Here is a 24208-nt window from a genome sequence, read left to right on the forward strand (position 1 = left end):
AGGACATTCATGAAATGGCTCATGCCAAAGAGTGAAATGAAATGAACCTGTTTTGCCTTACTCAGAGCACTCTTCAAACAATGCAGCAGGAATCAGCCAACACTTCTCAGTCTAGCTTTTTAAAAGCACAAGGATGAGGGAGGTGCTGGGGATGAGGTAGGTGCATTTTCGGGCTGCGAATTTACTGTTGATATTTTTCCCCCTTTCATAGCAGCTGCATCCTACAAGGCACTGTTACTCCAGTTACAAATCACAATTTCAGTAAGATGGGGTTTAAACTAACTGCTTGCTCTTCAGTAAATGGAGCTTCCACCCCACAGCTTGCTACCCACACTTGCCCATTTTATAGTCATACACTGCCTAACAGATACACACTAGAGCCAGCCGCTGATCTCATCAGTTAGATGAGGTGGAATGCTTTTCTGGCAGATCTCCAGAGTAAAGACCTCCCATTACAGCTTCTGCCCTACCACCATGGAGTCAACAGAGAGCATACAAAAGATCTGCATTCACTCACTCCCCAGCCAAACAGCAGCAAGAACAAATATAGCAGGAGCCAGCAACCAACCTGTCTCACACTCACTTTCCTCACCTCAATCTGCATTGTTTTAGGCTGGATGACGTGGACTTTGTTCTTATAGCCGCACCAGACTCTATCGTACACCACAGCCATGCAGCGGATGGAATGGTGGGTATGACCCAGGTCCATCAGGTGGTAATTGCTGAGGTCCCACTGACCATCTAGGGAAAAGCAGACAGCAGAGGGGTTGTGCACTCAACAGCTGTTATTCCACTTAGTTCTGGGACTGGGTAGTTCCAGTGTGGTACTGTCCCAGAAATGAAAGCTGTGTTAGTTATTTAAAACACAGCTATAAGTAATCAATACTCTTAGCTTTCTGAGTAGTCAAGGAGGAGCACAAGACTGGCCAGGAACCCTCAAGAACAAATTATTCAGGAATACAATTCATACCACGAGACCCAGATGAAACGCAGGAGGGAAATGCTGATACATAACTGTCATAATCTGAAGACTACAGAAATCTTTGTGTTGCCAAAAGTGAAAAGAATTTCTGCAGGAAAATTCCCATAATAAGAAGTACAAAGAATCAAGGTAGTTTATTATACTGAAATAGAATTTGGAGATTCTGAATGTATAAATAATCAAATGTGAATTCCTGCTAAACTGGCAGTGGAGATTCATGAATTATAAAACACACACACCAAAGCTCATTTTCCCTAGATCTGCTAACAAGGCAGATTCACACTGTTACTTGGGGGTCAGAGACTTATGCTCACTAAACACATTAAATAGGGCTGTAAAATTTCAATTATTTGGCTAATCGAACAGTCAATGCAATTTGCATCAACTATTCGATTAGTCGATAAGGGCGCTTCCGCCTGTGAAGTGTTGCAACAGCTCCAGTGCTGTTGCTACACTTCAAAAGTGAAAGCGCTGTGGGGAGCCCGGGACAAATGGGGGACTCAGCAGTCCCCTGCTGGCCCAGTGCTCCCTGTGGCATTTCAAGGCAGCAATGCCGGGAGAGAATGTCCAACCCGAGATGGCCAGACCTCAGGGTCCATGCAGCGCTGCCGCTTTGAAATGCTGCAGGGAGCCCAGCATCAGGCTCCACATAGCGTTTCAAAGCAGCAGTGCCACATGGAGCCCAAGGGTAGTGGAGAGCGACTAGTCGTTCACATCCCTAACATGAAACTCCGAAAATCTGGCTGATTATTCACCTCCTCACAATAAGTACGGAGGCTTTAGACTCCCCTGAGTTTTTTTTAAATGAGCTACAGCAAAAACCATGGGGGAAAAAAGAAAGCAAACCTAATGGACTCTCTCAAAGCTTGCTTGAATGAATTATAGTCTTACACTCCATCTGTAAGGGGCATTATTCTCCCCATTTTACAGACAATGAAGCATAGTTAAATGATTTGCCCAAAGTCACTCTCAGCTGGGGACAGAACCCAGATCTCTCACTTGTAGACCTATGCTCCAGCTACTAGAGCAATCCCACTTCTTCTGAAGGCATATAATCTCTAGGTCATGAAGGATTACTGTAGCTTTAATATGAATGTTCTGAATATATGAATAATCAGACCTGAATGCCAAGTTCACACTACCTAACCAACCATAACAGAAGTTGAAACGAAACTGGTTTCCACCCAAACAGCAGGCTGTGTAGTTTAGTATGTTGTACTGACCCCACTACTCTGATTACTCCTTGAATTATCTGAGTGTAATTAGGCAAGGTTTTGCTCTAGGAACTTCCGTCACAACTGGAAACTGCTCTGAAGTTCCCAGGTGTGAATGCAGCTGGGAGTTGCAGTGTGACAGAGATGCAAAATCAGCTGGCAGCGAACAGGATAAAAATCTACAACCCAGACATAAGAGGAACTATAATGATGGAGGGTAAGGATAAAACTTTTATAGTAGTCATACATTTAAAAAAAAATTAATTCTCTAGTAAGCTAGCACTATGCCATCTTGAAACATGCTTTATTCATTTCCACAGACTGCTTCTGTTTTGAAGCTGGCTAATTCATCTTTACTGCTTTGATTCTTACCCTCTCCTCGATGGAATATGGCTAGTGTTCCATCAGCCAAGGCAACAAGAACCCGTCCTTTCACATGCCTGAAATAATAGAAAAGAAAATGCTCATGAAAAACTTGTAGCAACAGGAAATGCTGCTGGTTTCAGATGTCTGCTTGGTCTGGGGAATGAAAGGTTACTTCTCCCACTCTCTTGGTTATAAATCATTTCCAGTCTCTAGACAAATCACAGATATGGTCTTAGCACGACTACTAAATCCAGCACTTGCAGACAACATTCAGCACGCGTCAGAGTCACACACATAGTTTCTTTATTCTATTGGTAGCACTAGTGCCTTCATTATAAGACTGAACAGGGTCTCACCAATGCCCTGTTGAGTTTCACCTCTCCTTTTCACTGACTTTACAATAGTGTAACTTCACTGATTTCTAATTTACATTAGTGTGAGTCAGAGAAGATTCAAGCTGTTCTCCTCCTCCCCTTCCCATTTACTTATTTCCAATGTTCCGTCTCATTTAGTACAAACCTCCAACTGGGAAAGAAGACAGCTCAGTATGGGTATGTCTACAATACACACTTAAGTCTGGGCTCTGACTCAGATTTCAGCCCAAGAGCTCTTTCCATCACAAATCAGTGAGTCAGGTCAGCAAGCATTCAGGACTTGAGTTCTAGGACCCTACTAAGTGATGGGTCAGAGTGCAATTCCTCCATGACTCAGGTCCGAGGCCTGTCATTTTTCAAGGTGGATGCAGGTCTAGCCACAGACCCAAATAAGATGGTCTGTTCAGTACAGAATGGACACATTAGCACAGATGAAACCCCCAGATCCAGCAACTGTAAATCCAGGCTTAAAATGCAGTGTGCATGCTCAAGCATGAACTTGGAAACACAATCTGCAAGCCTCCGTAAGACCTGGGCTTAGTGTGCAGTGTAGAAATTTCCTGTGAGGCTTAAATGGATCACTGAACAGAAAGCAGATGCAGACTCCCTCCCCACAGCTCTTTACTGATTTCCAGAACACTTTTCTGGGTGAGGAAAAGATGGCCAGGCACAGGACCAACCAAGGACAAGTAATGAATTCCCTGTTTTAGAGTCCCCAACTCAGTATACAAACTTACACCAGGCTCAGCACAGAATCCTTCAGCTTTATCGAATGCAGACATTTCTTCCAGTTGGACACTGCTGAGTGCACGTACAGCCTGGGAAAGGGGAGCAGACAGTGAGTCAGCAGAAACGTCCATACACCTACAAAGGCTGAACTATGGGGTAGGGTTTGTATCTTTCACTCTAGCATGAAAGGAATTTGCAAAAGTGTAGGTGAGTTGCTCAGCCTAAGATGAACTAGCTAAGCTAGTGCAGCAAGGATGCACTCTATAAATGTAACAGTAATGGGTTTTTTTATGAATGCGGGTGACATAGGGTTCTGTAAGACAACAGTGAACCTACCAGCCATTCTGTGCCCCGAGCCACATTGTGGGTGCGGCACTGGTGCCTGTTCCAGCAGCATCACCATTCACTTCCTGCTCTGGCAGAACTGTGCTTGACTCTGTTTTTTGTTGCCCATTCTCACTACAGAAGCAAAACAGACTCAAGTTCATTACAGATCATGTCTGTGACCTAAAATACATAGCAGAGTATCCTTTTCAGCAAGGTTCATTATTCTTAGTTATATAAAAGTAGTGCCAAGTCCCCAGTTAGAGTCCTAGGGTGAACGCACAGGTTGATGCAATCTCTGTGACAGTGCTTTTATCAATTGTTCTTCAATTGGTTATGTCCTGATTTTTTCAAAGCTATTGTTAAATGAATGTTCTTTCTAGGTATGTTTTAACCTTAGTATTAGGTAACATACTTAGTTTATGGTTAACTAGAATTTTTTTGTCTCTTACATTTCCTTTTGGTTTAAAAAAAAGGGGAGGGGTTAAAACTGAGCTTTTTCTTTGCATTTCTATAGCACCATTCCAGCCAAAGATCACCATCCCTGTCTCATTTACTCTAAGATTTTGGTCAAAGATTGTGCCTCCTTTGATATCTGTACAGCACCTTGCACATTAGATATTACCAGAATAAATAAATGTCAAAATCAGACAGAGTCAGATGAGAACATTCAAGTGTAGTTGTTCTGTAAGGATTCCTCTTGATAGCAGCTCTAATTTCACATCAGGAGATTAAATATCTGCTCATAAACAGACCAGTGTGCTGTTGGCTGAACCATGTTTGTTTTATTTTATTGCTCTTTTATCCTGTTAGCCCATCTGTGATATTGACTTGGCATGAAAACGATGACAGTTTGAATCTGCCCCAAAAAACCAGGCTGGCCACCTCATTTTACTCATCATGGACAGCTGATGCAGGCAAAGAGAGATGGTAAACAACTGTATTATTATCTATTTTTTGTGTTACCATAGCACCAGGGACTCCCTATCATGGATCAGAACATTACTGCAGTAGGCGCTGTACAAACATGGGATAAAAAGATGGCTCCTGCCCTAAGGAGCTATATCTAAGGATAAGGCAAGAGTGCATACTCCATGCAGCCAACCTACCTGTTCTGCCTAACAGGTGCCTGAGCTGGAGCTGGATCCGTAAAAATGTGCTCTGTAAGTGGACCAGGCCGAACTTGAGCTGGTTCTGTTTCATTTGCACCATTCTCTGGTACCTCTGTAGCTTCTGTTGCCTCTTCTGTAGACTGGGACTGATTAATCTTCCCATTGCTGACCTCAGCCACCTCACCTAGGGAAGAGGAACATGCTGTAAGGTAAATGGGAAACAAGGCGGAGGGATCTATCAATCTATAAATAAATAAAAGCTTCCGGTTTTACAATTATTCTTCCAAGTCAGACAACTTGTGTGTCTGCTATTATAGATTCCCCCAAGCCTGAGTATAGATGGGGGAGTACTAAAGCGAGATCTCTGCTCTGAAGGATAGGAGTCTGAGTGTATTTTAAGGTGAGCTGTAGTCTATGTCTGGTAGGAGGTCAGAAACCCTGTATGTTGGATCATTCCACTAAGTGTCTGACCAGAGTATTTTTATTCCCTTTCCTACACTCACTTCTCTTTTCTCCTCAGTAAAATTAGTGAGTTTATAGAAACACATTAGTCAGGAAAGGAAAATGCTAAAAATAGCAGCAAAAGTGATATCAGAGACATGTCATCTGTCCAAAAGATTCCACTCTGTTAATCCCTGTACTGTGCAACATGATACATATCGCTGATAGAGAAGAGGAAAGGAACACTCTGGGTTCTAAAGAGAAGATCTCAAAAGTATTTTAATTTTTAACACAAAGGAGATGGCCAAGGTTTTTAAGACTTGAACCAGACTGCAAAACCTCCTGGGGATCCTCAAGAGCTTCGGGCCAGAAAGGGGAGTATCTAGATGAAGTATGCCTCGTTATAGGCACAGGGTGAAAACCAGATCATCATGAGACCTTAGTCCCAAGACTCACTCTGTCCCTTATCCAGCACGGGGGTGTCTCCGCGGGAAGAACAGTTACTGCGTGGCACATTGCACCGGGTTGCACAACCCACAAGAGTGATTCCTGCTAGGACTCCATCTGCTCCAGATGATTCTTCTGGATTCATGTCTCCCTCCAGAAAGATCTCACCTGGAGGATAGTCACTGTCGCTAGCCGCTGAAAGGAAAGGAAGAGACTCTCCCATAAGTTTAGCAGCCACTCTATCTCATTTAACTTTAGCAGTATTCTTGAGATATCCAGGGAGATGTAACATTCTGAGCTTACCAGTCTCTACAGACCCTGGAGAGGGCCCTACCTAGCCTCCATGATTACAGCCAGGTTTGTGGAGCCCTTACTCACCCTGGTTAGTACATGCTTACATAAGTAGACCTTCTGAAGTCAAAGGTACCACTTAGATGAATAAGTGCTCATCAATGTGGGGCAGGTCTCCACAAGCTGGTCCTACATGAACGGATGATATGGGTGACAATCTGGACACAGTTGCTGAACGGCTCACAGCAGCTCCCATTTTTTAGCTACGGAATAAGTGAAGCATATTTGTGACAATCTTTTCTTACTTACCAGGGATACTGGAAATGCAGAGTACATGAGCATTGCAGACAGTAAACTGATCCACCACTGTGCCAGGCTGGTTGGCATCAATGATCACAACTTTACTTGTAGAGAGGGTACTCGTGAGGATCCAGACTCGGCTGGATGTGGCATCCATTTCATGCAGCTCCTTGACCTGCAGTGAGAAGAGAACCCGAACTCCTGAGACTATGGCTAGCCAACCCAACTGTGTCAAGATTTGGTCTGAAGAGACAAGTCTGCCATCTCTGGAGAGTGAACACCTCTTATTAGCTTCTGAAGATACACAAAAATAGGCAGCCACAAAGCAAACTTCTGCCACCCTGCTGCTCCAGCATACCACAGCACAGGCTTGCAGAGAGCACATGGGGTGAATGGGCAGTTTGGCCCTTAGCTTTGCTGCTGAAATTTACAATTAGTGACACTAGGAACACTTTCGGAGAGTCATATAGTAACAACATTTAGACATCCTGCAAACATGGGCTGTACCTGAACTATTAACTTAAGCAAGGAATGCTCCCTGACTGCTATTAGCACAACTCCTCCTTTTTTAAAGTCATCACAGTTCCCCAGACAGGCCACAGAACAGCTATGCATGCCATCTAGGTGGCTTCAAAACTGCTATAACTGCTATCTCACTGGGTTTATGTTCAGTGGAAAAAGCTGCTTTCTAGAATGGAATGAGCAGTTCAGAAGCAGCAGCTTGTTCCAGTAAAATCTCTCTTGCAGTGGTAAAACAGGACAGGGAATGAGCATACCAACTCACTTGATAGTAAGTCCACTTCTTAACTCAAAATACAGCTGGGATGCAGATGGGCTGAAGTGGGAATCCACTAGTTATTAGAAATCTATTGCTATATTATCCTGCTTCTCAGAGGCTTTGCAGCCATCCTACTGTGGAAAGGCATGAAAGCTAAAGTAGTGACAATCTTGCAAAGATTTACAAAGCCCACGGAAGCTCATGTTATTATACATATATTTTTGTTAGTCTGTAAGGTGCTACAGGACTTCTCCGGTTATTTTGTTTTTTTTAAACAACCTACATTCAACTGTACTTTCACTACTTATCAATTACAAGTACATAGGCTCTATCTTTTTCCATTCTCATAGCTGCTAACATTGCCTCTTTTGGAAGGCCAAATTAAATGAACCATTGTGTTTGCCATTTCTGCTTCTGTCTGATAGCTGGAAAGCAGTGGTTCTGTATTACTGAAGCAGCAACAGCCATCTGTTATCCGAGTCCATGATTCACATCACATCCTGTTCCTGCCTGAATCCTGATACTATTTATGAAAGACTATTTCCATTCAACATCAGACAAGCCTTTCATTCTAATAAAGCACCTTGTATATGGAGGTCTCCAAGCACATTACAAAGGGGGAAATGGAGGCTTGGTCAGGAATGTGACTTAGCCAAGAACACAAATTCATTGGCGGAGTTGTAAATAGCACCTGCTCTTATCACTGGATAATGCTGCATAGATAATTAAATCAATGGCAACAGGAGGAAAGATTATGCAAACAGCCCCATAGAAGGGAGGCCAGAAAAATGGGGGGAGAATCAGAGGGTCCCTTTTCTGACCTTTTTCTTTTCCGGAGAGGTGTGATTACTTTTGTTGTTCTCTCCTTCTACCTCCCGGTCACAGGTGAGAGGATCACGTCCAGGATCTGGCTTCTGTCCATTCCCAGAATCCTGTTCAAAAGGCTTCCACCCCATCAGGTTGACTCCAGCTGCACACCACAACTAAACAATTAAAGCAGAAATTATAACAGACTAAGAACTAATTAAGGACCAGGACCTTACTAAATTCAAGTTCCTCTACTGAGCACTCTATGCACATTCCCAACACCTGCAAAAACGTAGGAGGATTTCTACTAGAAGCCACAGTTAATTTAGGGGAGAAAGGAAGGAGGAAATCTGTTGTGTAGCAGAAGCCACTACTTTCACAGAGTCAATTTTGCAAATATGATTAGATGATATTAAAAGAGAAAGAAAATAAACTTTGTGTGGGTGTGACCTAAAATCAAGAGGGTGAAAGGGGTCCCCACACACTTTTAGGTGGAGAAACAGAATGTCTTCTTTCCACACCAAAAAAATCAATGAATAGGCAGCACTAGCAGAGTTCACACTTGGAAAAACATGGTTACTCACCTTCTTATAACCACTGTTCTTTGAGATGTGTTGCTAATATCTATTCAAATTAGGTGTGTGTGCACTGCGTGCATGGGTGTTGGAAAGTTTTACCCTATCAACTACCTGTTGGGTTGGCTGCAGAGCCCTCTGGAGTGCTCCCAGCATAGTGTTCTATATGTGATCCCGATGACCCAATAGTCCCTCAGGGTATGTCTACACTACAGCGCTAGTTCGAACTAACTTAGTTCGAATTAGTTAATTCGAACTAAGCTAGTTCGAACTAACGCATCTAGAACTAAAAACTAGTTCGAACTAGCGTTTTGCTAGTTCGAACTAGTAAGTCCACATTGAGTGGACTCTGAACAGGGCTTAAGGATGGCCGGAAGCAGTGCCGGCAGGGCATAAAAGGAGGACTTAGAGCATGGAGATACTGTCTCAGGCTAGCCGAGGGCTGCGCTTAAAGGGTCCCGACCCCCACCCCGGACACACAGTTCTAAGGGGTTCCCCGCTTGCAAAGAAGTTCTGGCTTGGAGTGCCCTGAGTGCCCACACTGGGCACATCACACCACTCGGCCATCAGCCCGGCTGCACTTGCCGCAGGCTGCCATCTGGGGAGAGGGAGTAATTGGGGGGCTGCAGGAGAGCTTCCACCCCCAGAAGCCCGCAGAGCCAGCCCAGTCCTCCCCATCGGGGGCTCGTACCCCATTCCTCCCTCACCTCCTTCCACTTACCCTTCCCTAGCCCCCCTTCTTATTGATGTACAAAATAAAGATAACGTTTCTTCCAACATTGACTCTGTCTTTATTGAACAAAACTGGGGGAGACTGGGAAAAGGAGGTGGGAGAGGGGAAGAGAAAGGCTGGGAGAGGGGAGGGCAACTAACATGATCAGGGGTTGGGAACAGGTCCCAAATGAAGAAAGGCTACAGAGACTGGGACTGTTCAGCTTAGAAAAGAGGAGACGGAGGGGGGACAGGATAGAGGTCTCTAAAAGCAGGGGTTGGGTGGAGAGGGTGCATTCAGAAAAGTTCTTCCTGAGTTCCCATAAAGAAGGACTAGAGGACACCAAAGGAAAGGAATGGGTAGCAGGCTTCAAACTAGTAAGAGAAAGTTATTCTTGACAAAGCAAATAGTTAACCTGTGGAACTCCTTGCTGCAGGAGGCTGTGAAGGCTACAACTAGAACAGAGTTTAAAGGGAAGTGAGATAAAGTGATGGAGGTTGGGTCCATGGAGTCCTATTAGCCAGAGGGTAGGAGTGGTGTCCCTGCCCAAAGTTTGTGGAAGGCTGGAGAGGGATGGCACGAGACAAATGGCTTGGTCATTGTCTTCGGTCCATCCCCTCCAGGGTCCCTAGGGTTGGCCGCTGTTGGCAGACAGGCTACTGGGCTAGATGGACCTTTGGTCTGACCCAGTACGGCCATTGTAAGCTCAGGGCTCAGTGTCGGGGGTCTCAGTGGACCCCCTTGATTTTCATGCACACCTGCTCCTGGGTGGCCAGGCTGGCAGCTCTCCTGCCCTAGACGGCCACTTTCCTGTGCCTAGTGCGGAGATCGTGGACGAGGTCCACGATGTCCGCACTAGCCCAGGAAGGTGCCCGCCTCTTGCGGTCCAGGGCAAGCTCCCGGGAGCCGCCAGCCTGGTCCCGGCAAGAGGGGGTGGGCTGGGGGGCATCGGGTGGGTGGCTCTGTGCCGTGCCAGGTGCAGGGTCTGCTAGCTGGGTACTGGCAGGCTTGCACCTGGCACGGGCACCGTAGCCAGCCCGTGCCCCTTTAAGGGGTCCGGGGCCGGGAGGGGGGCATAGAGTTTCCCTGGTGTTGGCCAGAGTGGCCACCAGGGAAACCTGGGGAGGGCTAGCCTCCCACTAGTTCGAACTAAAGGGCTACACAGCCCTTAGTTCGAACTAGCTAGTTCGAACTAGGCGTTAGTCCTCGTAAAATGAGGTTTACCTAGTTCGAACTAAGCGCTCCGCTAGTTCGATTCAAATTCGAACTAGCGGAGCGCTAGTGTAGCACCTATTAAAGTTAGTTCGAACTAACGTCCGTTAGTTCGAACTAACTTTGTAGTGTAGACATACCCTCAGTTCCTCCTTGCCAGCTGCTCCAACAGTGGGGAAGAAAGGTGGGTCTGGAACAGACAGGAGTAACATATCTTGAAGCACAACAGGTACAAGAAGGTGAATAACCATTTTTTCTTCTTTGAGTGCTTCCTCACATCTGTTCCAATTAGGTGATTTGCAAGCCATACCCAGGAGGAAGGGCTGGAGTCAACAAATGGCTGACTGAAGTACTGCTGTGCCAAACACTACATCCCATCTGGACTGATTCACAATGATATAGTACGATATGAAGATAGGGATGGAAGACCTATTCGCCGCCCTGCAGATCTCCTGGAGAGGGACATGAACCAGGAAGGCAGCCAAGCAGGCTTCCACCAGAGCTGAAGTGCAACAGACACCCCGATATCACAATCTTGGCCATGTCATAATGTGCAAGCCATGATTCAGGAGGAAATATGCTGTGACGATACTGGCAGCCCCTTCATTTGTTCTGCTGCTGCCATGAACAGTTACGTCGACTTTCCAAAGACTTAGTGCAGTCAGTGTTGAGGGCAAGTACCCTCTTGACATCAAAAGAGTGCATTCATTGTTCCCAATGAATCCAATGCATCAGGGAAGGGCAGACAAATAAGCAGTGGCAAATTTTTAAAGTGCTTGTACACAAATGCTAGGAGTCTGACTAATAAGATGGGTGAACTAGAGTACCTCGTATTAAATGAGGAGACTGACATAATAGGCATCACCGAAATCTGGTGGAATGAGGAAAATCTGTGGGACACAATCATACCGGGATATAAAATATATAGAAAGGATAGAGCAGGCCGGGTGGGTGGCGGAGTGTATGTGAAAGATAATGTAGAATCAAACAAAATAAAAATATTAAGTGAATCAACATGTTCAATAGAATCGCTATGGATAGTAATTCCATGCTCCAATAAGAAGAAATTAGCAGTAGGGATATATTACCGACCACCTGACCAGGACAGCGATACTGACATTGAAATACTAAGGGAGATTAGAGAGGCTACCAAAATGAAGAACTCTGTCATAATGGGGGATTTTAATTACCCCCCATATTGACTGGATACATGTGACCTCAGGAAGAGAAGCGGAGATAAAATTTCTCAATGGCTTAAATGACTGCTTCTTGGAGCAGCTGGTGCAGGAACCCACAAGGGGAGAGGCAATTCTTGATTTAGTCCTGAGTGGAGTGCAGGATCAGGTCCAGGATATAACCGTTACAGGACCGCTTGGGAATAGTGACCATAATATAATAACATTCAATATTCCTGTGGTGGGAAGAACACCTCAGCAGTCCAGCACCCTGGCAATTAATTTCAAAAAGGGGAATTACACAAAAATGAGGAGGTGTGTTAAACAGAAATTAAAAGGCACAGTGACTAGAGCCAAATCCCTGAAAGCTGCATGGAACCTTTTTAAAGACACCATAATAGAGGCCCAACTTAAATGTATGCCCCAAATTAAAAAGCATAGCAAGAGACCTAAAAAAGAGTCACCTTGGCTTAACCACCATGTAAAAGAAGCAGTGAGGGACAAAATGGTATCTTTTAAGAAGTGGAAGTCCAATCCTACTGAGATAAATAGAAAGGAACATAAACACTGTCAAATCAAGTGTAAAAATGTAATAAGAAAAGCAAAAAAAGATTGAGGAACAGCTAGCCAAAAACTCAAAAAGAAATAACAAAATGTTTTTTAAGTACATTAGAAGCAGGACGCATGCTAAAAAACCTGTGGGTCCCCTAGATGATCGAGCTATAAAAGGAGCAATCAAGGACGATAAAGCCATTGCGGAGAAACTAAATGATTTCTTTGCTTCAGTCTTCACGGCTGAGGACGTTGGGGAGATTCCTGAATCTGCACCGTCATTTGTGGGTGATGAATCTGAGGAACTGTCCCGGATTGAAGTGTCATTAGAGGAGGTTTTGGAACAAATAGAAAAACTTAATGTTAACAAATCTCCGGGACCGGATGGCATTCATCCAAGGGTTCTAAAAGAACTCAAATGGGAAATTGCTGAGCTATTATCTGTGGTTTGTAACCTATCCTTTAAATCGGTTTCCGTACCTAATGACTGGAAGGTAGCCAACGTGACACCAATATTTAAAAAGGGCTGTAGAGGCGATCCTGGCAATTACAGACCGGTAAGTCTAAATTCAGTACCGGGCAAATGAGTTGAAACAACAGTAAAGAATAAAATTGTGAAGCATGTAGGAGAATATAATTTGTTGGACAAAAGTCAACATGGTTTCTGTAAAGGGAAATCCTGTCTTACTAATCTGTTAGGGTATGTCTACACTACCCCTCTAGTTCGAACTAAGGGGGTAATGTATGCATACCGAATTTGCTAATGAAGCCCGGGATTTGAATTTCCCGGGCTTCATTAGCATAAAGCCAGCGCCGCCATTTTTAAAAGCCGGCTAGTGCAAACCCCGTGCCGCGCGGCTACACGCGGCACGGACTAGATAGTTCGGATTAGGCTTCCTAATCCGAACTATCTGTACACCTCGTTCCACGCGGCTTTTCTTTTGATGGCGGTAAACCTCATTTCACGAGGAAGAACGCCTTCTTTCGAAAGTTCCTTTTTCGAAAGAAGGCGTTCTTCAATGTAAATAGGGCTTCTTCGAAAGAGAGCATCCAGACTCACTGGATGCTTTCTTTCGAAAAAGCAAGCCGCTTTTTCGAAAGTTCAACGTGCAGTCTAGACGCTCTCTTTTGAAAGAGGCTCTTTCGAAAGTATCTTTCGAAAGAGCCTCTTTCGAAAGAGGCTTGCAGTCTAGACATAGCCTAAGGGACTACAAAAAGATCTCACCAAACTGAGGGTATGTCTACACTACAAAGTTAATTCGAACTAACAGACGTTAGTTCGAATTAACTTTGATAGGCGCTACACATGCAAACCGCTAGTTCAAACTTAATTTGAACTAGCGGTGCGCTTAATTCAAACTAGGTAAACCTCATTCTACGAGGACTAACGCCTAGTTCGAATTAAGTGGCTACACAGCCCTTAATTCGAACTAGTTAATTCGAACTAGTGGGAGGCTAGCCCTCCCCAGCTTTCCCTGGTGGCCACTCTGGGCACCACCAGGGAAACTCTTCTGCCCCCCTCCCGGCCCCGGAGCCCTTAAAGGGGCACGGGCTGGCTACGGTGCCCGTGCCAGGTGCAAGCCTGCCAGCACCCAGCTTGCAGACCCTGCACCTGGCACGGCATGAGCCAGCCACCCGCTGCCACCCAGCCCTCCACCTCTTCCCGGGACCAGGCTGGCGGCTCCCGGGAGCCTGCCCAGGTCCGCAAGAGGCGGGTGCCAACCTGGTCTAGTGCGGACATCGTGGACCTCATCCACGACCTCCACACTAGGCACAGGAAAGTGGCCGTCTAGGGCAGGATAGCTGCCAGCCTGGCCACCCAGGAACACGTTGGCATGAAAATCAAGGTGGTCCAGTGAGACCCCTGACCCTGAGCCCTGAGCTTAGAATGGCCGTACTGGGTCAGACCAAAGGTCCATCTAGCCCAGTAGCCTGTCTACCGACAGCGGCCAACCCTAGGAACCCTGGAGGGGATGGACCGAAGACAATGACCAAGCCATTTGTCTCGTGCCATCCATCTCCAGCCTTCCACAAACAGAGGCCAGGAACACCATTCTTACCCCCTGGCTAATACCACTCCATGGACCCAACCTCCATGACTTTATCTCACTTATCTTTAAACTCTGTTATAGTTCTATCCTTCACAGCCTCCTGCAGCAAGGAGTTCCACAGGTTGACTATTTGCTTTGTGAAGAAGAACTTTCTGTTATTAGTTTGAAGCCTGCTACCCATTCATTTCATTTGGTGTCCTCTAGTCCTTATATTATAGAAACTAATGAAGAACTTTTCTTTATGCACCCTCTCCACGCCACTCATGCTTTTATAAACCTCTATCATATCCTCCCTCAGTCTCCTCTTTTCTAAGCTGAAAAGTCCCAGTCTCTTTAGCCTCTCTTCATATGGGACCTGTTCCAAACCCCTGATCATTTTAGTTGCCCTCCCCTCTCCCACCCTCTCTCTTCCCCTCTCCCACCTCCTTTTCCCAGTCTCCCCAAGTTTTGTTCAATAAAGAGAGTTTCTATTTTTGAACACACATGTCCTTTATTTTGTACATCAGGAAGGGGGGCTATGGAGGGGTAAGTGGAAGGAGGTGAGGGAGGAATGGGGTACGAGCCCCCGATGGGGAGGACTGGGGTGGCTCTGCGGGCTGCTTGGGGTGAAATCTCTCCTGCAGCCCCCCGATTGACCCCCCTCTCCGGATGGCAGCCTGTGGCAAGTGCAGCCGGGCTGATGGCCAAGTGCTGTGATGTGCCAAGTTTGGGCACTCAGGGTACTCCAAGACAGGACTGCTTTGCAAGCGGGGAACCCCTGAGAACTGTCTGTCCGGGGTGGGGGTCGGGTCCCTTTAAGCACAGCCCTCGGCTAGCCTGAGACAGCTGCTCCATGGTCTAAGTCCTACTCTGATGCCCTGCCGGCACTGCTTCCGGCCATCCTTAACCTCGGTTCAGGGTCCACTCAGTGTGGACATGCTAGTTCGAATTAGCAAAACGCTAATTCGAACTAGTTTAAGTCTGGATGCGCTAATTCGAATTAGCTTAGTTCGAATTAACTAATTCGAACTAAGTTAGTTCGAATTAGCGCTGTAGTGTAGACATACCCTGAGTGATTGGGCAACAAAATGGCAAATGAAATTTAATGTGGATAAGTGTAAAGTAATACACATCGGGAAAAATAACCCCAAGTATACGTACAGTATGATGGGGGCTAATTTGGCTACGACAAATCAGGAAAGAGATCTTGGACAGTTCTCTGAAACATTATCGTGGACAGTTCTCTGAAAACTTCCACACAGTGTGCAGTGGCGGTCAAAAATGCAAATAGGATGCTAGGAATTATTAGGAAAGGGATAGAAAATAAGACACAGAAGATCTTACTGCCCCTGTATAAAACTATGGTACGCTCACATATTGAATACTGTGTACAGATGTGGTCTCCTCACCTCAAAAAAGATATTTTGGACTTGGAAAGGGTTCAGAAAAGGGCAACTAAAATGATTAGGGATTTGGAACGGATCCCATATGAGGAGAGGTTAAAGCGACTGGGACTTTTCAGTTTAGAGAAGAGGAGACTGAGGGGGGATATGATAGAGGTCTATAAAATCATGAGTGGTGTGGAGAGGGCAGATAAAGAAAAGTTATTTATTAGTTCCCTAAATAGAAGAACTAGAGGACACCAAATGAAATGAATGGGGAGCAGGTTTAAAACTAATAAAAGAAAGTTCTTCTTCACACAGCATGTAGTCAACCTGTGGAACTCCTTTCCAGAGGAGGCTGTAAAGGTTAGGACTATAACAGAGTTTAAAGAGAAGCTAGATAATTTCATGGAGGTTAGGTCCATAAAAGGCTACTAGCCAGGGGATAGAAATGGTGACCCTAGCCTCTGTTTTTTAGAGGCTGGAAAAGGATGGCAGGAGACAAATTGCTTGATCGTTGTCTTCGGTCCACCCTCTCTGGGGCACCTGATGCTGGCCACTGTCGGTAGACAGGATACTGGGCTAGATGGACCTTTGGTCTGACCCAGTACGGCCGTTCTTATGTTCTTATGTTATGTTCATAAGCTCTCGAGGGGCGTCAGGTGGAAAACTGGCAGAAAGTTATCCTGGCTGCTATGAACGCTGGACACCACCTTCAGGAGGAATGCTGGGTTCAACCAAAGAGGAATCTTACCTATATGGAAAACAGTGTGTGGGGTTCGGACATTAAGGTGCAAAGTTCCAACACGCAGCATGCGGAGGTGATGGCTACCAGAAAGGCCACTTTCCAAGAGAGATAAAGGAGCAAACACGTGGCCAAGAGCTCCAAGGAGAGGCCCCTCTCCCCAAGAGAGAGGAGAGGACCAAGTCGAGGTCCCATGTAGGCACAGGATGCTTGACTGGTGGGTGGAGTCTGTCTAGGACCAGGGGCTCACAAAGACTGCAGCCTGCCTCACCTGGGTGAAAGGCCAAGATAGCTGCCAGGTGGACCTTAATGGACGAGGTCACCAGTCCCTGATGCTTAAGGGACATGATATATTCCAGCATATAGGGAATGGAAGCAGAGGTGGGGGTCAATGTGGCACTTGGAGTACCAGTATATACATCATTTCCATTTAGGCAGGTGTGTGACCCTAGTGAAGGCTTTTAGCTCCTAAGGAAGATGTGTCTGACCTGCTCTAAGCAGGCTCTCTGCTGAGTTCAACCATGTAGCCTCCAACCCATCAGATGGAGAGAGTGATAGTCTGGATGGTGGAAGCAATCGTGGTCCTATGTGATGAGATCCACTGGCCACACTGCACAGGTTGTGAGAGCTTTGAGGTATGCTTCCCAGCTCAAAGCAGACATATTGGTCATGAGAGCGGCTGAGGGTTGTGGTGGGTGAAGGAAACAAAGAACTGCATGGTCGTTGGAACCGTTGCTGACTCAGCCCACGGCCCTTTGCCAGGTACCGTTATCGAGTCCTTGGTGCAGGCAAAACTTGGGGCTGAAGAGCTGCGGCCCTTGCCCGTCTTCTCCACGCTGGTGCCCCGTCTGTGTCTCTCACTCACCTTCTCAGAGGGCTTAGAGGTCCTGTGGGGAGGCTCCTGAGCCGGTGGATGCGTCCCTGCAGCAACGGAGGATGGCTCAGTCATTTTGGAGGTCTAAGGGCTTTGTTGAACAAAAGCACCCTCAGCTTCAGCTCCCAGTCATGCCTGGCACGCGCAGTTAATTTACTGCAGTGAGTGCACTTCAGCAGGACATGTCTGTCTGAGGCATTTGATGCACCGCAAGTGCCCATCCGATGCAGGCATGGCATCCTGGCACTGGGGGCATTTCTTAAAGCCAGGTGATCCTGGCATGATCTTCTAGTCTGTATTACGTTTCTACTGACAACTAAAAACTTAAAACTGGGACGAGAATTTTTTTTTTAAATTGAACAGAACTGTAACTATTAAGAGAAAGAACGATCCTAACACTAATAACTATTAAGTGACAAGACTATAGCTCTGAAACTAATCTCCCGTACTCCTCAGAAAAGAGTCCTAACTCTGTCTGTGGCCGCAGACGGTTGAAAGGAAACTGGCAAGGCCAGACCATACTCAGCTGAACGGCGCATGCGAGGTCCGGCAGGGCTACTGCTACTGAAGATTCTCCAGTTTGCGGTGCTGGGATGAGCCCAGCACCTTGAGTGGAGACCCTTGGGGACACTATTCGAGGAAGAAACAACGAACTGCACATTTCGAGGCTCCAACAAAGCACCTCTAGGATGCTCTGCAGACACATCACCACTATGTCAATACTATCACAGTTCGGCCGGTAAATGGATACTAGCCAGGATTGCAGCAGTCAGAGGTGAAGCCTGGTGAACAGCATGACAGATGCAGACTGCCATGTGTCCAAGGAGTTTGAGGCACTGCCTGGCTGTGTTCATGGGAAAGGCAGAGAAAGACTGAGTTAACTGTGACATGGCCACAAGCTGTGGTTCTGGAAGGAACATCTGGGTAGAGTGAGGATCGATTTGTGGGCAATGATTACCCGAAACAGATGCATTAGCATCAACTGGGTCAGAAGAATGTGAGCATCCATCTGCTGGCAAGTCCAGCCCCAGAGAAGTCAATTGCCCAGGTACGGTAAACTGGAATGCCCTGATGGCACAGAAAAGTAGCACCACTGCCATGCATTTGCTGAAGGCACAGGACACTGTGGACAACTCAAGTGGGAGGGCAGTGAACTGGTAGTGGACACCATTCACCATGAATTGGAGGTATCACCTGTGGAATGGCTTGATGGTGATGTGAAAAGTCTCCTTTATATCAAGGGCGACATACCAATTCCCTGGAGCCAGGGAAAGAAGAATAGAGCTCAGGGAGACCATGCGGAACTTGTGGTTAGAGATGATTTGTTGAGTCCTCTGAGGCCCTCCTTTGCTTTGGAGATCAGGAAGTAGCAGGAGCAAAAAACCATGCCTCTGAACTCCTGAGGAACCTCTTCCGCTGCCCCTACGGCTAGGAGTGCTTGCACCTCCTGCAGGAGGAGCTGCTCACAAAAGGGGCCCCTGAAGAGGGACAGACAAATGGGGTGGAAGGGAGAGTGGGAGCAGAACAGGATAGAATATCATTTTTCCACTGTACAGAGAACCCAGGCATCCAAAGCAAACAAGACCTGGTGGAAATGGGGCAGATGATTCTGGAAGGGAGAGGAGAGATCCAAAAGGGCAGTTGGTACTATGACCTTGGGTGCACCCTTCAGAAAGGCTGCTTCAAGTGGTTTTTGCCTGCCCCAACTGGGGACAGAACGACTTATTTCAAGGCTATTTTGAGCAGCATCTAGAATAGTTCCACATAACTCTAGAGGGAAAGAGTCTTTGGGCTGGATTGCTGGGATGTACACGCCTAAGAGTTCCATGGTGTTTCTGGAGTCCTTCATGCTGCGCAGGCAGGAATTGGCCTGTTCTGCAAAAAGACCTGTGCCTTCAAACAGGAGGTCCTGGGTGATTTGCTGGACCTCCAGCAGAAGAGCAGATAGTTGAACCTGGCGTTGCAGCACATAGCAATCCCTGAGGAGAGCATTTGAGCTGTAAAATCTGCCGTATCCAGTGACGCCTGAAGAGATGTATGGGCAACTGCCTTCCCATCCTGAAACACCACAAATTCATCACAGGAGTCTGGGCGCAGGAGCTCCTTGAGTTAAAGGAGGAAAGCCCAGGAATTATAATAGCATCTGCTCAGGGTAGGTTGTTGATTAGCTACCCTAAGGAACAAACCCCCTTTGGAATATACCTTGTATTCAAATAGGTCAAGATGCCAGTGCCTGGTGCCCCTGCCTCTCCTCCTCATTCACAAGGGAACACTGTGGTGGGGAGAGAGGGGGAGATGAATAAGCACTCAAAGCCCTTTACAGGAATAAAGTATTTTTGTTCAACTTCCTTGGCTGTTGGGGAGACAGAGGTGGGGGGATGCCAAATGGTCCTGACAGTGAACTAAATAGTTTGAATTATGGGAAGCGTTATCCTGGACAGAACCTCCATGTCAAGATGTCCACCGAGGAATTTTCCTGCTCAGCCACCCCTTCCACTTGCAGGTTGAGACTCCAGGCCACCCTATGGTGCAGATCCTGCAATGCCTTGTAGTCTGGGGGGGGGGGGGGGTGAGGAAGTGCCAGCCACTGCAGAGAAGAGGAAGAGGCTGAAACTATTGGTGGGGCTGAGGCTGGCACATCCAGCTGTTGTGGGCCAGGGGCAGGGTCCACTGGAGCATCTGGGATAGCAACCAGCAACAGGGCTATTAGGGCTGACCCTGAAGGAGGGTGGCTAATCAACACTTCTCAGACCTGGGACTCTGATGGCACCAATGGGGGTGCTTTGGGCAAGGCTCCCTGTGTCCACAGGGTCCAAAATTGCCACTGAGGTGACCATTGGTACAGAGGAGCGTCCTGCATGGGTTCAGACAACACAGGCGCTGATCTGTCTGAAGCACCAAAGGCCACATTCGAACACAGCCATGGTGATGCAGAGCAGGATGGCCACATTTGCAGGCAGTGTCAAATAGCCCCTGCCTGGAGAGCAGTGCCGAGGAGAGAGATACTGTGGTTGAGACCTACTTTTGGACCTTGAGTGGTGCTGGAACCTCAAGCTGTGCCTCAGGGAAGAACAGTACAATGGTAGAGCAGGTGCTGGGAGGACGAGCCGCTTCTCAATGGAACCAGTGCCTCGAGGGGTAGCGGTGTCACCCATGAGGTTGCAGCAGTTAGTCTGACTGGAGTCTTGAGTCCAAGCAGGGTTGCAAGGAGCAATGCCGAGTGGATGGCAACTGTGGGCTAGATCCAGAGTGGGACCAGGATCTGCTGCCCAAAGACACCCTCAAGCAGGAGCAGCTCTCTGGGGTGCCTGGGCTGCCACACCAAGTCTTTCTTACGTGCCACTGCTGGGACCACAGCCAACTGGGCAAGTAGCCATGCATGCGACGTGCGCACACTTAAGAGCAAGCACTCTAAGAAGAACAAGGCGTTTAGGGTATGAGTCTGCAGAATGCATGCAGATACACTGGATTTATCTTCAACTTGGGCTAAGCATGCATAATGAATGTACTATTGGGTCCACAGAAGCAGGTCTCCTGAAAGTGTGAAATGACTTGTGATACCTAACCCACTGTGAGCCATTTATACTGTTTTTTATGAGAATGTTAGGGATGGGAAACTATCACCAAACATGGGGCCAGTGAACAATCTCTGGGGAAAACAGACCAAGCAGAAGATCCCCATAGGTCAGCCTATGCTAAGAGACTAAGATCAGAAACTGCCAGAAATGTAAGAATTCTCTTAGCACTTCATGTCCAACTGCAGTCTGAAAATCAGCTCTGAACAGGAGAGGCAAGGTGAGGGAGGGAATGTCTTTTATTGGACCACTGTCTGTTGGTGATTGACACAAGCTATTGAGCTCCACAGAGCTCTTCTTCATGTCTGAGAAAGGTACTCAAGAGTGTCACAAATTCAGGCCTGGCAGAAGCAGACACAGCTCCAAAGAAATCTATTGAGTTAAACACGAAGCTAAATTTGGCTCATACTGGTGATTTGTAATCAGAGATGGAAGTTAAAGTAAGAGGCTTATAGCTGCCTTCAACTGCTCTTACTGATTTTCTTATATCCTTTTCAACCACAATGTTCTCAGGCTCCTTTGTAAAGGGAGCTTTATTAACTCACGTGGTTGCTGATGCTGCATCACTCAGGGTACGTCTAGACTACATGCCTCTGTCGCCAGAGGCGTGTAGATTAGGCTACCCGGCATAGGAAAATGAAGCAGCGATTTAAATAATCGCCGCTTCAATTAAATTTACATGGCTGCCGCGCTGAGCCGATCAGCTGTTTGTCGGCTCAGCGCGGTAGTCTGGACGCGCGGAGGTTGACACATCAAAGGCATTTGTCGACCACCCAGGTATGCCTCATTCCAGGATGCATACCTGGGTGGTCGACAAATGCCTTTGATGTTGACACCCGCGCGTCCAGACTATCGCGCTGAGCCGACAAACAGCTGATCGGCTCAGCGCGGCAGCCATGTAAATTTAAATGAAGCAGCAATTATTTAAATCGCCGCTTCATTTTCCTGTGCCGGGTAGCCTAATCTACATGCCTCTGGCGACAGAGGCATGTAGTCTAGATGTACCCTTAGACATAAAAACAAGCAAAGGACATAGGAAGGACATGGTAATGTCTCCTGGCAACCAGAACGTGCTCAGAAATGCATTCTTATAACCAGGGCTTGACAAACCGCGGCAAAATCTACTCACCAGCCCCGCACTGCGCATGCGCAAGACCCACATTGCGCATGCGCGTGCCGCCGGTGAACAGGGTGAACGGCTGAAATCTACTCGCCATGGGCATTAGAAATAAGCCATTACAAAGACAAAGCAGGAGTAGAAATCTTTAGATTTAAACAGAAACTTTGAACAACTGGGCAGTGTCAAAAATTTCAAATGACCTAAAAACTGCTCCAGTAATTTGACCATAATCCAGAGCTGGGATGTGCACCTCTTGCAGTCAGAACGGTATGTAGCTGAATGTTTACCTTCATGGTGGGGTCCTTCTCCACTAGAGGACGACAGTACACAGGCACAGGGACATTTTTCATGCGGGTGTCTTCCTGGCCACCATTGGGACTCAGCTGTGGAGGAAGAGGAGGCAGGAAAGAAAGAACAAGGTAGTGAGATAATTAAAAACCATGCTATAACAGAGCTATCACTATAAAGGCATAACAAAAAACCATTAGCCTTAGAAAGACCTTGCAGTTTCTCACTGCCAATGCTTGTGTATACAGGCAGTCCCCGACTTACGCGGATCCGACTTATGTCGGATCCGCACTTACGAACGGGGCTTTCTCGTCCCGGAGCTCACAGGCAGCGATCCGCCACCTCGACCTCCGGGGCAAGAAAAGCTGCTCCCAGTGCCCCTGGTCTGCTGGACGAGGGGATGGATTGCACCCTCAGCAAGTTTGCAGATGACACTAAGCTAGGGGGGAGGTAGATACGCTGGAGGGCAGGGATAGGGTCCACAGTGACCTAAACAGATTAGAGGATTGGGACAAAAGAAATCTGATAAGGTTCAACAAAGACATGTGTAGAGAGTCCTGCACTTGGGATGGAAGAATCCCAAGCATAGTTACAAGCTGGGGACCAACCAGTTAAGTAGCAGTTCTGCAGAAAAGGACCTGGGGGTTACAGTGGATGAGAAGCTGGATATGAGTCAACAGTGTGCCCTTGTAGCCAAGAAGGCTAATGGCATATTAGGTCGCATTAAGAGGAGCATTGCCAGCAGATCCAGAGAAGTGATTATTCCCCTTTATTCGGCTCTGGTGAGGCCACATCTTGAGTACTGTGTCCAGTTCTGGGCCCTCCACTATAGAAAGAATGTGGACGCACTGTAGAGGGACCAGCGGAGGGCAACCAAAGTGATTAGGGGACTGAAGGACACAATCTATGAGGAGAGGCTGAGGGACTTGGGTCTATTTAGTCTGCAGAAGCGAAGAGTGAGGGGGGATTTGATAGCAGCCTTCAACTTCCTGAAGGGAGGTTCCAAAGAGGATGAAGAAAGGCTGTTCTCAGTAGTGACGGATGGCAGAACAAGGAGGTCTAGGTTGGATTTTAGGAAAAACTATTTCACTAGGAGGGTGGTGAAGCACTAGGATGGGTTACCTAGGGAGGTGGCATCTCCATCCCTGGAGTTTTTTAAATCTCGGCTTGACAAAACCCTGGCTGGGTTGATTTAGTTGGGATTGGTCCTGCCTTGGGCAGGGGGCTGGACTTGGATGACCTCCTGAGGCCTCTTGCAGCTCTAGGATTCTAAGAGAACTCCTCCTCCAATGAATCCAGAGAGCATACAGAAACTATGAGTTTGACCCAAGCCCATCAAACAGACAGCATGTGTCTGTACTAGATTTAATTCCAATGCTGTACCAACAACCAGTAACTCTACCATTAGGGGAAGCTGGGTCTCTGTTGGTTTCATTTGGGATTGTGGATAGCCTGTTCATCCCCTTCAGCCTTGTAGCACATGGTTCCTACCTGCTTGTACTTTGCAGGAAGGCTCCATCCACAGGCCTGTAATCGACCGTCGTCATTCCGCACATGCTCTCGGACTTGGCGGTACTGCTCACGCTTCTGTTCACGACGTGCGGATGATGTACAGTCACTGAGGAGAGAAGCAACAGTGTTACTTCTCAATCTATGGTTAAAAACAGAGGCAGATGGTCAAGGATGCGTTGCCGTGGCAGGTGGAAAAAAGCAGAAGTCAAAGAATACAAAAAAGGAAATAAAAGTGTCTTTGACAAGGAGAAAAGGAGGAGCTGGAAACCAGATATAAAAGCGCTAATGGAA

At 47.0% G+C, this 24208-nt stretch overlaps 2 protein-coding genes across 18 annotated transcripts in view; one reads left to right on the plus strand and one right to left on the minus strand.

The window, feature by feature from the left end:
* NME3 (NME/NM23 nucleoside diphosphate kinase 3) overlaps window positions 1–5105 on the plus strand; it is a 32784-nt gene extending 27679 nt beyond the window's left edge. The window contains exon 6 of the transcript XR_012896073.1: window positions 4803–5105. The gene's annotated coding sequence lies outside the window, so the exon portion shown is untranslated. The remainder of the gene's footprint in view (window positions 1–4802) is intronic.
* Window positions 1–24208, minus strand: part of MAPK8IP3 (mitogen-activated protein kinase 8 interacting protein 3) — a 126190-nt gene that overhangs the window by 11829 nt on the left and 90153 nt on the right. For 12 of the 17 annotated variants that reach the window (XM_075898970.1, XM_075898966.1, XM_075898956.1 and 9 more), the window contains 10 exons: window positions 23897–24056; window positions 22405–22500; window positions 8180–8341; window positions 6590–6755; window positions 5999–6184; window positions 5099–5285; window positions 4002–4124; window positions 3674–3754; window positions 2569–2636; window positions 593–741 (listed from right to left, as the gene is read on the minus strand). In XM_075898970.1, the coding sequence (XP_075755085.1) occupies window positions 593–741; window positions 2569–2636; window positions 3674–3754; window positions 4002–4124; window positions 5099–5285; window positions 5999–6184; window positions 6590–6755; window positions 8180–8341; window positions 22405–22500; window positions 23897–24056 (1378 nt within the window). The remainder of the gene's footprint in view (window positions 1–592; window positions 742–2568; window positions 2637–3673; window positions 3755–4001; window positions 4125–5098; window positions 5286–5998; window positions 6185–6589; window positions 6756–8179; window positions 8342–22404; window positions 22501–23896; window positions 24057–24208) is intronic. The other 5 variants (XM_075898969.1, XM_075898968.1, XM_075898964.1 and 2 more) reach the window with 1 other exon arrangement.

Source organism: Pelodiscus sinensis, chromosome 16 (assembly GCF_049634645.1).
Source record: "Pelodiscus sinensis isolate JC-2024 chromosome 16, ASM4963464v1, whole genome shotgun sequence".
NCBI classification, from domain to species: Eukaryota; Metazoa; Chordata; order Testudines; family Trionychidae; genus Pelodiscus; species Pelodiscus sinensis.